General features: G+C 33.2%; 1 protein-coding gene across 2 annotated transcripts in view; it reads left to right on the plus strand.

Annotated features, from left to right (window-relative positions):
* Nucleotides 1-443: 443 nt before the first annotated feature.
* The window catches only part of LOC137931482 (angiotensin-converting enzyme-like), a 73,762-nt gene continuing 57,836 nt past the window's right edge, over nucleotides 444-16,369 (plus strand). Inside the window, exon 1 of one of the 2 annotated variants that reach the window (XM_068774873.1) lies at nucleotides 444-572. In XM_068774873.1, the coding sequence (XP_068630974.1) occupies nucleotides 558-572 (15 nt within the window). In that variant the 5' untranslated portion in view covers nucleotides 444-557. The remainder of the gene's footprint in view (nucleotides 573-16,369) is intronic. The other variant, XM_068774872.1, reaches the window with a different exon arrangement.

Consider the following 16,369-nt stretch of genomic DNA (forward strand, 5'->3'; position numbering starts at 1 on the left):
TTTGTCATTTTTATTATGTAACACCTCTATATTAGATTCCAAAAATTTTTCAATTCATTAATAGATTGTATGGAATTACGGAATGTAATAAGACTGGCAATTGTACTTTTGTATTGTTATTGTACTTTATCTGCTTCATATTTACAAGATGGGACATGGATGTGCAATAAAACGCATTATTAGTATTCTAGATTTTGTTTTGACTGCAAAGATGTTATGCTGTAAATGTGTAGTGACAACCCTAAGTTCCAGAATGCTAAATCTCGATACCTGTAGCGCACGACAACATAATGCGTGTTTTGTTTGCTAGCTTTCCCCCGCGCGTTCTACCGGCGCCGCAATCTATTCCCTTTCATTTAATTTATTCATTACTATCTAATATTTCGAAGTATTATTCGTCGTGTGAACGTAATAATAAATTCAGTTCGGCCGTCAGTCGCGACCGTGCCCTCGCGAAGAGTGGTCGTGCAGTCGGAGACAGGAGTTCGTCGCTTGGTGTTCGTTCTCCGCATGTTGTGGGTCGGTTCGTCTTCGATGTAATTGGCGAGGCGGCCGTCATGTCTAAAGTCAAGGTAAAGTAATTGATACTCGTGTTTTCGATTTCATTTGTTTGCGCGCTTCGAAAATTTCACGACAAATTTGGCCCATCCCACGGGAATCTTTAAAACATTTGCAACTTTGTACGCTTTCGAAGTAAAACCCTGTGTAATAAAGCCTTTAAATTATTACTACACAAATTTAGAAAAGTTTATCAAACAAATACTTGTAAAGCAATCCTATTATAGCGTAATATTTAGACTGATAATACATCTTAAAAATTATTTGACGTAATTACTCTATTAAGACATATTTTTACATTACATACGAGTTCAATTTGATTCTAATTACAATCAAATTGGGGACTTGTATCACTTTTCTCACAGTAAACGATACAACGTGAATTATTATCAATTATATTATTATAAATAAATAAAATATTAAACAGACACGAAATAGAAAATTAACAAACATAATACCATGAAAATTTACGTCGTAAATACACACACACACACATATATATATATATATATATATATTTCGAGAAGTTTTAAAAACAGAATTACTTTTTTCACGTATATTTTCTTTAAATCGTTTATAAAAAGTGGTGTTTAATGTTCTTAATAGCTAGTGATCATACTGATAATAAAACTATACACGAATATGATTCTATATTCTCTATGCGTTTTTACTACGTACCGACAATTCGATATGTCATTGTTTTAAATACGTTATAATATAGTTATTGAAATTTGTTTGAAATAAGAACAAGGAGTTTCAATGAAGAATTTTTATAGTTACAACATGTTTCATGTCATTTTTAATAACAGAAAATGACGAGATAATCTGTTAGGCGATGAAGCGGTCTGTGACGATGATAGTCTCAATTTAATAAATACAAAATACTGTGTAACATCACATACGAGATTTGTTACATTTATAAACAATGTTTCATTACTTTCGGTAGTGGGTAAATATAGTTTTGTAAAAGGCATCTAATCAGTGAAGGTTGAAAATTATTTTTGTAGGAACACCTTCAATAAACTATAAGAAAATATCCATAGGAGTGTCTTGTTTAAATGGGGTTTGCTGTTTTAAAACGTATGTTCCAATTGACGAAATATGACATAGATACGACTATAACTGTGGAACAACCTCTGATCATCTTAAATAGACAGCTGAACTTTACGCCACTTTATCGAGGTTAGACTTCTCTGGCGCTCCGTCGGAATGCTTGATGCATTTTTTTTATGGCTCCAGTTTTTGGAGACCTCTCATTCCACCCTTATTTATGTGAGAACAGGGATTTTATTTTCTATATTAAATTTTTCACTTTCTTTCATCTTCTTCCATGCTCACAATATCTATCTATCTGTCTCTTTCATTTCATATTTCATTCTATTTTTCTCTTCCGCTCTTTAAACCTTTCATTCATTCTCAATCAATGCAGTTATGTTTAATTACTATTTATAATATCAAAGATTTTAATTTAATTTTATTTTTACACATATATTACAGTTCTTTAATTTTTCACGATTACAGTATTGTTGTTTCTTACATTTTCAATTTTACTAATATAATTAATTCTGGTTCTCATTTTTTCTTGCCTATTTCACTTATTTATTTTGATTTATCACAGTTTTTGCCACCAACCTGCAGAACTTGAGGAAGGATTCTCTTCCTTCTTCTATCAATGGAGGCGATGGTCGCCTACTCAATCTTTTTTCCCAACCGGCACTCGGTGTTGATTCGGAGCCCTTTACATGCAGCTAGACGCATATTGGGTAAGCCAGGGTTCTCTTTTGGGAACCCTTGTGCTAGGTCACTGCATGGAACACCGGTCTAAGCGATCTAAGACTTCGGCGGCCTTTAAATCCAGTAACATTGCGTGTGATCTAACTGAATTACGTAAACAAAGTTAAGATTAAGCGCCTTCCACGATCTGCCCTCTCAACCCTATATAACCTGTTATAAACAATAAGGTAATAGTGTAAATTAAAACCAATAAAAAATCATAATTGATATAAATTATGATTTTTTATTATTTAGCATGGATCGAATGCTTTTAAAACATATTTTTATTAATACGGAACAACTGTATAAGTCGGCTTTGCGGACGAAGTTAAAATAATAAAGTACAGGTTTTACATAACATGAAGTTTATTAATATTTTAAATAAAATAATTACGAGGCAGTCATTTTTCAGTCCGAGACTTGTTATTTAAAAAGTTATACAAGAATATGTATGTCTTGTTCTATTGTTTAACGTATCGAAGAGTTGACTTGGGGATTTTTTGAGTCTGAGCTGATGCTCTAGTCAGCAGCGATTCCCTCGCAGCCTTGCCCAGAATTGATGCCATGACCATCTGATGTCACTCATGTTCTTGAGTTTCTTGGAGGGGACATCGGATGTTCACATAGTTTTGCAGACAGCTTATTAAGCAAAGAAAAGTCCAGGGAATAGATAATTTCTTGCCTAGTTTTTAATAAGCCATTTGCTAATTTTATAACTCGATATTAATGAGCCGAAATGTGTTCAATTTTAAACAAGATTACAATTTGTAATAAAAAAAAATCCCATGTAATTTTATTCTGCAGGAGTGTTTCCGAACGTGGGTTTCACGGCCCACAGGGGGGGGGGGGGAGGCAATTCAAAAGTGGACTCGTTACAAGTTTACATACATGGGGAGGCGTAACAATTTTAGAAATACTATTAGTATGGCACATAAAAGGTTGAAAATTACTGCTAACAATGTTAATATTTACGCATTAAAAAGATTTCTAATTTCAATTGCGTTGTTAGATAAATGTAATTAAGTCTCTTTTCATTATAAACAATGTAAATTAGATATATGTGTTATAAATAGGGTAATGGCCAAAAGCTCGACTTCCAACTGCAGTTAATGTCAAAACGAGACCGTATTTAATCTGTATCCAAGACAATAACGCGGGAAAATACAATAGATTTTCCAGCGTTTTGAATACAACACAAAATATTAAGAAATCTATTCACTTGGTTGACTAGATTATGTATTTGGATTTAAATTGACTAAAATTTTTTTTAATGTATATTACTGGACGTAGATATTTATTTTTATATTAACAGATGACAATACTTTGTTATAAGTGATACTGTATTAATTGGACACAAATTTTAAAATACAAAATTGTTATCAGCACTCAATCTAAATTTGTTCTTTTTCAGTATAGAATGGTTTCGCATTTATTAATTTCATATTTTCACTATCTAAGGCTATGATCAAATTATTTAGTATTTCTTTCTAAAATATGGATGTTACTGAATTTTTATGGTAACCAGCGGTATGTATTGTGATAAAGTAAATGATATCATCATTATTGTTTCTGCAACACGTCCACTTCTGGGCGTGGGCCTCACTCGTAAAGGACCAGTTGGAAGCGACCTGTATCCAACAAAGACCTCTGTGTAGCAACTTTATTATTTCTTTGTGTCTACCCCAAAATTTACTCTCATTAAGTCCGCCCATTTGAATATTGTTTCTTTAATTTGGGTGAGAAATGTTGTTTTATATTAACTCAATGTCTTCTTTGTTGTACCTGGCGCTAGCGACTTGTAAAAAAAACATGTATAAGTTATTTACTGAAATGACATGTAATAAAATTATTATTGACGAAGATAGATGTGTTTCTATCTGTGGCAATTTGGGTGAAACAAGATATAATATTTATAACCCAATTTTCCCGCCGACGATAGAGCCTTAATTCACTCACAAATCTCGAATACAAATCAATCTCGGATGGAATAATTTTGCTGTTGTGCGAAGGTAGCGTGGTTAGAATATTTAAGGTATACAGGATGATTGTTTTATTATGTGTAACATCTTCAAATCCGTGAATGTAACATTGTGATCTAAAAGCAAGATAAATTTTGCTATAAAGAAGTCAATGCTTTATTTATTCTTCCAAATCAACTTTTGCCAACGAACGCACTTTTGCCAACGTTTCTCCAGTCCTCTAAACAGTTAGAATGGTCTTTTTCCGGTATTACCTTCAATACTTTCCATTCGATTTCTATTTCCCAAATCGAGCCAAAATGCCGTCCCAGTATTGGGCTTTTGAGTTTTCTGAATAGCCAAAAGTTAAACGGAGTCAAAGCGAATACGGTGGTCGCAGAACGATACGATTTAGACGTTTTTCTCCAAAACAAAATTGAACAATTTTCACTAGGAGACTCGGACTCAGAGACGCTTGGCAAATATTATAGACAGTACTACCAACCTAAGAAAAAAAACTTACCTACCTTCCTAACGTTCGGGATTTATAAATGAAAATTTACCTATAAATGAAATTTTATTACCTTACTTTATGATCACAGTGCATACAGTACCCGACGATAAATTTTACATATCGACCTTTGGACCACACTACCTATGTGACGTTTTGTCAATCGTATTTAGTGTGACAGAGATAACGCTCTACGAAGCCGAAATTAGCCGATTGTCTCTTTCCAAAGTTCGATGTGCAATATATATCGATGGGTACAGTAACGTGTTTGCTGTGACTTAAAAATCAATGGTTTTAGAAATAATAAAAATTATTATAATATAGTAATAAAAATCTCTTTATTTAAATTTGTATTGCCGCATATTAATATTATTTATTATTTACTATCTGTCTATTAGTACTGGATGTTGGCTTATGGCCTTCTGGGAATCATATAAGACGGATAACTCTATTGCTGAGGGCTCAGAGGCTTAGTCACTCCATAGAGACTGTATATTTTACCTAGACTTTTAGTTGATGAATTTGTCGTAGAATCTTCCCAGACGGGGGTGTATTTCGAAACCTAAATAAAATCAGTTTTTTGTAATATTAGATTAACTCTTTAATTCTATTTCCTATTAAATAAAGAACTTCTTTTTTTTCATGACATATTGTTATATAAATAATAATGTATCTATAGTATTGATATGGGCGAATATTTTCAGAACATGTTTCTGTTTTATATATTAGATTGTACAAGTTGTGAAAGTTCTAGGTTTTATTAGGATCATATTGACCATAGGAAAGAATAGATAGGTAATTTTCAAAAATTGTTTTTTGTGGTAAAATATATCCCAAGAAGATATTCAGATCTAGGTTTCTTCCTTGGGAACTGCAATGTTCAGTTTGTCAATACGTCACCACTTCCTGTTGTTTTCCTCCCTTGGTTCTTCGCCAACATAAGATTTACTAATAGTACAAGACATCGTACATATTAAGATCATTTCAACCATAAAATGTCCTCTGCTAGATAAAAGCCTTCCCTGTTTATTACCATTTAGGCCTTGAAAAGGTCGTCTGTCTATTCACCTTATTGGCGGACCTATTGGCGGCTCATCTTCTCCACTCTAGAAACTAAAGATCCAATACAAAATATGCAATAATTAAAATTCTACTTCGATTACGTAATCTTTCGCGTATTTTAACATAGATAATTAACAAGGTACATACCACGAAACAATTGTGAGAGAAATATTCTTTCAATATTGTAATCAAATTCCCGTAACATTTGCATCAGCTACTCGTGTATGCGCTCGCGCATTCCAGCGGAAACTATTGATGAAATGACGTCACAAACTGTATTTAATTCGAGCCGTAGGTAATCGAATCATAGATTGTAAAAATAGATCTTTAACACAATGTATATCGGAAACAAGTTGGTTATAAAAATATTTTTTTTTTCAATTTTTTTTAGCCAAAGATATTCACTTCAAGTTATAGACATCCTGAAGATATCTATAGGTGATATACCATTATCCTCACTCTTAGCTAGCTTGTTTACGACCACAGCGTGGTATTATGGTACGCAGAGGATGTTGCTGTGCATTCCCTGAAAACTTCTTTGTAAGCAGTGGCAATTCTACATAATAATACCTAAAGTATGAATTACATAAATATTTAATGGATTCAGGCGTTACCTTGCGGAAGTCCATCCTAAGTAAGAAAAGGACCTATATTTAGCCACTTCCGCACATGCAGTGGTAGTCGTGCAACAAAGTGCACCGCCCGCCAGCCCGCTGATAAATGCGTATGCGGCAAACAATGCGAATCACACAATCGCCACCGCAAAGTTACTCAACACGTGTTTCACCCCTCCACGGGGCATCTTCAGGAGTTATGTTACACCAATTAGTGCCAAACACAAAGTCCTAACATTATTCGTGTGCCAAACACAGAGTGACACCACTCTGTGTTTGGCACTAATCGGTGATTTACATAAGATTGTGTCTCGGGAATTGAACCCGAGATATACGATCGCAAGTCTCAAATCTTTACCACTGAGCTACCGCTGCTCTATAATAATACTACCGATGTTGTTAGTACTAACTTTTAAATAAAAACATTCGTTTAGGTGTGTTCGAGCCATCTTTTTCTTCGTTTTGAGTTTCTATCAAATGGAACTCTACTGACTCTCTCATTACGTATCCAAATTTTACTCAATAATAAAACACAATTCTTGCAAAACATGACTAAACTGCTTAAGTTAGTATTACCTATTAATTATCAAAAACATAAGTTAACATAAGTAAGAATTTAAGTATATTTCACATAAACCATAGAGTATATTTTATAATTATTAAACGGTTTTATTTAGTACATATTATGTACAAAATTAGAAATAAAAATTTCAATTAAATTTCAGATCAATCTGACAACGGGAAGGTGCTTCCCGTTGTCAGATTGATCTGAAATTTGGTACACACATTTAATTTAGATGACAATACAATATAATAAAATCAATAACATTAAAAATGTAAGATGGCCGCCGACACAAAATGGCGGATTACATATTTTTCCTTAACCCCCTCAATATGGGTATCAAATGAAAGGGCTACACTAGTAAAACACGATGATTATGTCAAAATTTTAAATTCAAGATGGACGCCGTTGTAATATGGCGGACTAGGTACATATTTTTCCACAACCACCACAATATGGGTATCAAAAAACCGTTTAACTTAAAAGTTTTTTAAATGTATTTATTATTATGTATTTTTGTTAGGCGATCATGTAAAGTACGTAAAATTTCGGCTAAAACAGTTTTTTAAGTTTTTTATTTATACATACTCCTTCCTTCATAATATCTTTCAAGCTTTCCTTTGGTCCCTCACGTGTTCATCTTTCCTCGCTTATAAATCTACTTACATACATTTTATTCACACTTGTGCATTTCCTGATCACAATTTCACATTTCTTATCACAGTTTTTTGTGAGTTAAAAACCATTCTCTTTTTAAAATTTTCATTTTTTTGCCGGCATTATTTTTTATACGACTTTTGTGACAGTTTTGTTTATACCTATGAGTCTTTCCAACACTTAGTACCTATGGTTGAGTATTATTCTTACTTATTGCGATCTGGACCACCTTTTCAAATTAACAGAGTACAAATATTTAACATAGTCACAACTACATAGAAGTAATTACTAAGTTTATGTACTAAGGCTTTGTTTTAGGTCTAAATTCAACTTAACGCTTGCTTAAATATTTGTTATTCGAGCGACAACCCCGGGGTTCAGATTTATTTTAACGCCTTAATGATATGGCGCAAACCAATTTAGTTTTACCCTTAATATTACTATATATTCACGGCAATTGTAAATTCTAATAAGACATAATACAGTGTATATATCTAATAGATTCAGTCGTTACTTTGCGGAAGTCAATACTAAGTAAGAAAAGGACTAATACATAGCTACTTCCGCTATATAGCAGTAGTCGTGCAATAAAGTGCCAAAGGAGCTCACTCGGTGTTTGGCACTAATCGGTGTAATATTGCTCCTGAGGATGCTCCGTGGAGGGGTGAAACACGTGTCGAATGATTTAACGGCGGTAGTTGTGTAATTTGCATTGTTTGCCGCATGCGCATTTATAAGCGTGCTGGCGGGCGTCATATGTATGTGATATACACACACACACACATATATATATATATATATATATATATATATATATATATATATATCACATACATATGTATGTTTATACATCTTATTTAGGCACTATTATTTATTAAAAAATATAGTTTGTGCATTTGTTACACGCATTGCATTATTGTAAGATGGAGCTTTCTCCACTTCTTAATGGTAATACGAGCTGCATAAACAATTAAAGTTATGTTCACACTTTCCCAAACACACTCGGAGCTTTATCGAAAGTTATTTATTGGGAGAACGAAGTTTATATAAAAGTAACGATTTATATAATAGATTTTAAATTTCATTTTTATTTTAACAGTGACATGTATATTAATTTACTATGAGGTTAGATTAAGTTTTTCATTTGATAAAAACCTGAATAGGTATGAGTAATATCAAAGATTATTATGTAAACATTGTACATGTTTTTATATATATAAAATTAGAGAACACATAATGTTGTTTTTTATTAATGTAAAAACTTGCAGTAAAAACTCTAGGTGGTATTTTTAACAACTGAGTGTATCTCTTAAGGGACCGAAAAATAGTTCTAAACATAAAAAAGATATTTGTATTTAAAAATTGTTCCGTCTTTTTCCTTTCTCGAAATATGTGAATCTAATAAATGAAAACCTTATAGAGATATCAAGATATCAATCAAAATGACATACATTTATTAATTTTATATTTAATTAAATAATTAAATTATATTGATTACAAATCTACATATTAATACAAAAATCCTTTTTTCCACGGCTATTGTGAGCACATGTGTTTAATGATATACTACATATATACAGGGTGATTGGTTACAAATGTAAAAACTTTCAAATGGTGACCATATGGCACATTTTCCTTTAATTAATGAATAATACTTTCAAACATCAATGGTTTCAGACATAATTAATAAAGTAACACCTAAAAAGCGTTTTTAAAATTCGAATTACATAGTTATATCAAATATTATTTGCTCATCTGTGCGTGCAGACTTTATATTGTTATAACTAATTAACCGTAGATATTTAAAGTGATCACTTTAAATCGAGTGATTAGAAATATTTTTAAAATCTTAAAGTGTTTTAATGGCAAGTGTGAGTTATACATTCACTCTTGTAAATTTTATTTATATACTTTATTGGAAATAAACATCAACAAAAGGCAGTAAGAAAGTACAAATTTAGAAGTTTAGAAATATACAATTAGTTATAATTGTTACTTTATAACTATCTCACTAAGAACATTTAATGATTTATAGTCAAACAATGACAAAACAAATAAAAACATTACTAAACATGGATCGAAGATCCAGCGCATTCTGCATATCACACCGCAATAATTACGAATCACAAATTATACAACAATTATATAATTGTGTATTCCAAATTGTATTGTTAATATGTATAAATTTTAGCTGTATTTACCCGTAAGTGAAAATTGTGTGAAAAAAAAAATTGTAAAAAAAATAATAATAATAATAATATAAAACGCTGTCGTGCCTCGCAGCTGGGAGAAGAAAGATCCGTATCAAATAGCGGCAACCCTCTCCCAACTGTCTGCGTTTAGTTAAAGCGAAAGATAAATACTGTAAAAAAAAAAACACCAGCGATACAAATTAGAATTAATAAAAAAAAAAACCAATCATACAATATACCACAAAGTATTAGGGAAACTGGGAAAGAAATGTCGTTTCTGTTGACATATTTTACAAAAAAACCAATTGATTTGTTACCGCTCCGGCATTGAAAATTAGTATACTAGACTGCAAAAGGTTGTTGATGAACGAAGGTAAAGTAGGTAAAAATGTAGTCATGTAAATTTAACTCAAGAAAGCGACATTACTTTCCGGTCCTTCTAATGTAATAAAAAATGCCTTTACAGAAAATATATTGCTTCAACGGTATAAGAAATTACTTAAGCAAGTCTCACCCGAGGGAAATAGGTAGGTTATCGTTTCTAAGCAATCCATTACTACGGTCGGTTGCGTAGAGGTCGTTAAATAAAGTGGTGTACAATGGACACTTTCATTCTAGAATCACATCTGGCTCCGGTGCAGATTATATTATTACAACAGGCTATCTGTTAACTGTTTCGTTATAACACTGCTATATTATATGCTAATTTTACACTTCCATATTGAGAGAAATATAAATACATTTAAAAAACTTTTAAGTTAAACGGTCTTTTGATACCCATATTGTGGTGGTTGTGGAAAAATATGTACCTAGTCCGCCATTTTGGAACGGCGTCCATCTTGAATTTTTGAATTTTAACATAATCATCGTGTTTTACTAGTGTAACCCTTTCATTTGATACCCATATTGAGGGGGTTAAGGAAAAATATGTAATACGCCGTTTTATATCGGCGGCCATCTTGGATTTATAATGTTATTGATTTTATTATATTGTATTGTCATCTAAATTAAATGTGTACCAAATTTCAGATCTTTCTGACAGCGGGAAGGTGCTTAAATTTCAATTTATAATTTTGACACAAACAAATAAATTTCGTACGGGTCGAACTAAATAAAACCGTTTAATAATGAGTTTTTTCATCTGACTTGCTCTGCCTCCAAATGGCATTTTTAGATTCTGCGGGTTCTTGCTTTTTTAAGATAACATAGCTCGAAGGCTCTCTAGGAAGCCTTGGCTCGGCCCGCAGGTCTTAGATTGCTTCGGTGATCACTCCATAGAGTGATGACACCCAAGGGTACCTTTCAGAGGACTTGGACTTGGACTATCACTCATCGATAGTACCCATTTAGCATTCTGTCTCAAGTGCTATCACATTGGTAAGGGACATTGGTTATATGTGTAAAAATTTTAAAGTGGTGATTATTTAGACTATTTGGTGTTAAATAATGTATCATATCCCAAAATTAATGACAGTTTATATATATATATATATATTTATGTATATATATATATATATATATATATATATATATATATATGAATATATATATATACATAAACATATATATATATATATATATATATATATATATATATACACATATAAGTTAATTAAATTGGAATATCGGTTTGTAATATTAAAATAACTACTTTTTACTACATGCGCATGAATACATTTACGGTACATAACATATATCAAAATTACATTTTTTTTAATTTTTGTGTATCTCTGAAACGACTGGACCGATTTTGACGGGACTTATACTGGCTGGTAGCTAATGTAATAAAGAGTAACATAGGCTAATTTAATTTCAGAAAATTTTTTAGACGAAAAAAAATGTTTTTTCTTAAATTCCACGCGGACGAAGTCGCGGGCACAGCTAGTTGATACACAAGCCAAGAGCGCCTATTTCAATTTGTATGTACTTATTTCGATGCCCATTTTCCATGCGGAAGATAAATAAAAATGTCTCTCAGTTTGTTGCGGCTAATCTCTGAAATGGCTGGACCGATTTTGACTAGGCTTTCTACTGACAAGCTGATGTAATAAGGAGTAACTTTGGCCAGTTTTTCAGGAAAATTCTTAGAAAAATAAACATTTTTTGTTAAATTCCACGCGGACGAAGTCACGGGTATAGCTAGTAATTAAAAATAATTACACTGACAGACATAGTCAAGAGTTTTAAGTAATTAGTTGAGAATTTTCGATGTAATTCGAGTGTCCATCATTTATTATTAAAAATATCCAACTAAATATTTAATGGAATCAAGCCGGCACTCTGTGTTTGACACTAATCGGTGTAACATAACTCCTGAAGATGCCCCGTGGAGGGGTGAAACACGTGTTGAGTGATTTGACGGTGGCAGTTGTGTAATTCGCATTGTTAGTCGCATACGCATTTATCAGCGGGCTGGCGGGCGGTGCACTTTGTTGCACGACTATCACAGCATGTGCGGAAGTGGTTAAATATTGGTCCTTTTCTTACTTATCCAATTAAATTCAAAATTCGACATTCAAAAGTCATAAGCTCACTTAGTCTGTCTCTTTAAAATTACATGCAAATTATAAGTAGGAATAAAACTAGTTTTAGAAATGTGTACCAATAGTACTTACTGGACAGAAGAACCAAGATCATTGATGTAGCTCCAAGAATTTGTCGTCTGAAGTGGCGATGGGCGGAGTACATTACTAGTGCAACCGGTGGCAGTTGGGGCTGAAAGGTTTTCGACTGGCGATGACAAGCCAGTAGACGCGGCGTGGGTACGCCCCCCACTAGGAGGACTGATGATATAGTTAAAGACGCAGAAAGTCGTTGGATACGGGCAGCACAGGACCGGTCGTCGTTGCGATCTTCGAGAAAGATCTATGCCTTGCAATGGGCGTCCATCGGCTAAAAAGAAGAAGACAAACAGATATCTGAAGCTCACATTTACTCCCGTGTCAAAATAACCTCTCTATTTATAAAATCTTTCCTGGATCGCTTATAACTTTTATAATTTTGAATCAAAATAAAATAATATCATTGCCTACTTAAATAACTAAGTTTATTACCGAACATTTTAGTGTCTATCTATCTATATTTATTATCTATAAGTTCTTACTTTTTTATTTCACTTTTATACGTATAAACATATCTATGTATATAAAAATGAATATTTGTCTGTGTGTCCTCTATAGAATTGTAAAATGTGCATTTGATCATGTGATGATCTACAGAAAATTTGTTGTGCATGAGCCTGCGAAGGTTTCTAAGTTAGTATGACTAATTTTCGACAGATGTCGACGCTGTCATTCATATAAATTTCATATATTGCCGTGACAGTTCATTTTGATTTGAATTTGAAACGAAAACAGCGAACAAATGTTGACATTCCTAGTTGTGGATGACTTAATAATTTAGTTATATTATATAATTCATATCTAACTCAATTAAAAAAAAACAAACAGAGTAGTAAACTTCATAAAAATATTATTTTGTTAAATTCCACTCGATTGAAGTCACGGGGCACTACTAGTATTTAATATTACGTACATTACAAAATAAAAAGAACAAAATAACGTAATATTTCAAATTGGATATGCTGCCGGGTAGCAGCGTCCTCTACGTACCATAATACCTCACTACGATCGCCAACCCATCTACCAACGTGGCGATTATCGTCTCAATACCCCACCAAGGTATATTTGGGGCAGTAAACATATTATTTGTAAGTAAACTGTATTTATTAATACAATAATTAAATAAGCGATCGCTGTAAAATATGCTATTTTTCGCTTAAACATTTCAAACGGTAAGTATTATATAAAAATAGCTATATAGCTATTTTTAAAACAAGTAACGGTTTCTCATTTACAATTTAAATCTTCCAGTTGTTACCCAGCGGTGGTGCTTAACAATATCATGTGTTAATAATTTGTTACACGATTAAAAAGGCGCGAACACAATGGGCCGTGCCTGAGTGGACAATGTGATGTAAACTAAATATCGCCGCGGTAAAAACTAATCCTATTTATTGTCGATCAATTGTAATTAACCAGAACGTAGTTTTCACATCATATATGTACCTAATACGTAAAGTTTTATACGTTATTTTGCGAAAAAAAGTTTTTTATTAACAAATAAAAAAATAAGGGTTGATCGTAGAGGGGTGAAAATTTAGGGTTGTATATATTTTTGTATGCTGTATTATAAAAAAATAACAACAAAAAATTTCTTCAAAAAATTAAAAATTAAATTTTTAAGGTGAACAACCTTTATCACTTAGGGGTATGGAAAATAGATAGTAGCTGATTCTCAGACCTACTGAATACGCATAGAAAATTTGGTAAAAATCGGTCAAGCCGTTTCGGAAGAGTTCAAGTTCGAACACCGTGACACGATAATTTTATATATTAGATTAGATGTATAATAATACAATATTATTATACATCACGTGGCGAGGTTCGCTGATAACAAGTGGACATAAAGGGCTATAAAATGGACGGGACCACGAGGTACCAGAGCGAGAGGCAGACCTAATGCCAGATGGGCTGACGAGATCATGGCTACGGGAGGTCATGGGTGATTCCAAGTTGCCAAAGATAGAGACAAATGGAAAGCTTTGGAGGTGGCATTTACCCTGAGAGGGTCCTTAGAAACTTAGTGCATTTTTTTAAATTTTAAAGCTTTATTATTATTATTATGTATAATGATAATGACCCGGTATTCGTGGCGTGAGTAGGCTTTCCAGTTGTTAGGGGTGCGGGCAGCGTAAGACGGGTAATTGCGCCAATTTTAGGGAGAAGCCTGTACCTTGTAGTGGACGTCTAGCAGCTCACATGAATGAATAAATATATAATAATCTGAAGACCTAACACCACCTATGTAGAACCTAAATCACCGTCTAAGCTCAAAGAATAACTCGTCTGAATTGGCAGTCATATCGCTCATGCAGCTGACGTCCATAGAAGCTGAAAGATTAGACGATAGACGCAGCGAAATCAGGCTTCCAGCAAGTGGAAAAACGACATAAAAGCCGCCGTATGTGGCTGAAATGATCTTTCAGGAAGGCTGATGCCAGGGCGGCAATCGGCTGACATGATTATGTGTATAACGTGTCAACTACTTCCACCATGCGGTAATACAGGGATGAGCAACTCGCGGCCCGCGGGCCGCATGCGGCCCTCGAGGCAAGTTAATTATAATTTATTTTTGTATTTTTAAAAAAAAAATGTTAGAATCACGGCTTTTAAGATAATAATTATCCTGAGAAACAGATATACCTATAGAACATATAACTCGGTTGAACAAGTATTATGATCTATAGCGATATAACTAGGAATAAGTAGTAAATTTGTAGAAAGTGAGGGTAGGTACGGGAAATACAAATATCTTTCTTTTAATTTCTGAAGGATCTTAGGCTCGTAAAGAGCAAAAATAAACTAATTATGAAAATTTTAATTAGTTGTAAATCGGTTGATTACGAACATAAATTACGTTTAGAACATGATTTGAACCTTGAATATATACTTTTTTTTTCATGGCCCTCTGTTTTTGAAACTGCGGCCTTCCGACCAAAAAGGTTGCTCACCCCTGCGTTAATATGTTGTCATTATCATCAACCTGTCATCCAGGCTCATAACAATGAAGCTCTAACACGTGGAAGCTAAGGGTTTTTTTTTTTAATTTAAAAGATTCGATATGATTTTAGAATCCATAAATGTATCCAAATAGTTTATACAAACATTTTAGAAGATACGTTTGAAGTTCGTAAAATGCTTAAAAATTTTATACTTTTTCGTATAATTATTACGGAGCTGGTACAAGTAGAATGATATAATTTTCGTATTACGATCATCAAGTCAGCCGGTAGAAGATCTGTCCAAGGGATTCCGCGACTTCCTTCGTGACCTTGGTTCTTCTACTATCTTCTCATTGCTGATCACTGAGTACTCCTTAGCGGCCGCTGTCATGTTACACTAAATAGTATTGCGACCTTTTGAACGCCGGAACTTTATCATTTATTCGGTTACAATGAACTTTGAACATGGGTAATTACTTCTAATTAATCTCTTTTTAGCGTAAGCGCAAACGGTAAAGGAAAGAATTCGTTGAGTAATTAACGGGTTAAAACTATCGCATTGGCTCTGTCTTGTTTGTTTATATATTTATAAGAATCTGACGAACTGTTCATGTCAGCCGGGTATGTTTAAATTATTTTTTGATATATACAATCTGAAAAATTCAGTAAAAAATCCGGCTATATGACAGTGTCCACCATGCGGTAGTAGTAATATCACGTCACACGGACTCTTGCGTGTATTACACGGACGAGACTCAAGATGCAATCGCAAGATTCATCGATGTGGCGAATACGGCAACGACAGCACAAATACAGGCGTACAATCTAAAGATGGCAATGTGAAGTAGGGATGGGGGAGTGGTCGCATAAAACGTAATCTTAAAAACTGGACAATGTAAGGGCGTCTTTAAAATAGATT

The sequence above is a fragment of the Battus philenor genome, unplaced genomic scaffold (assembly GCF_028537555.1).
Source record: "Battus philenor isolate CCGP_79_NKW_IND1 unplaced genomic scaffold, ilBatPhil1.0.hap1 SCAF_8, whole genome shotgun sequence".
In the NCBI taxonomy this organism is placed as follows: Eukaryota; Metazoa; Arthropoda; class Insecta; order Lepidoptera; family Papilionidae; genus Battus; species Battus philenor.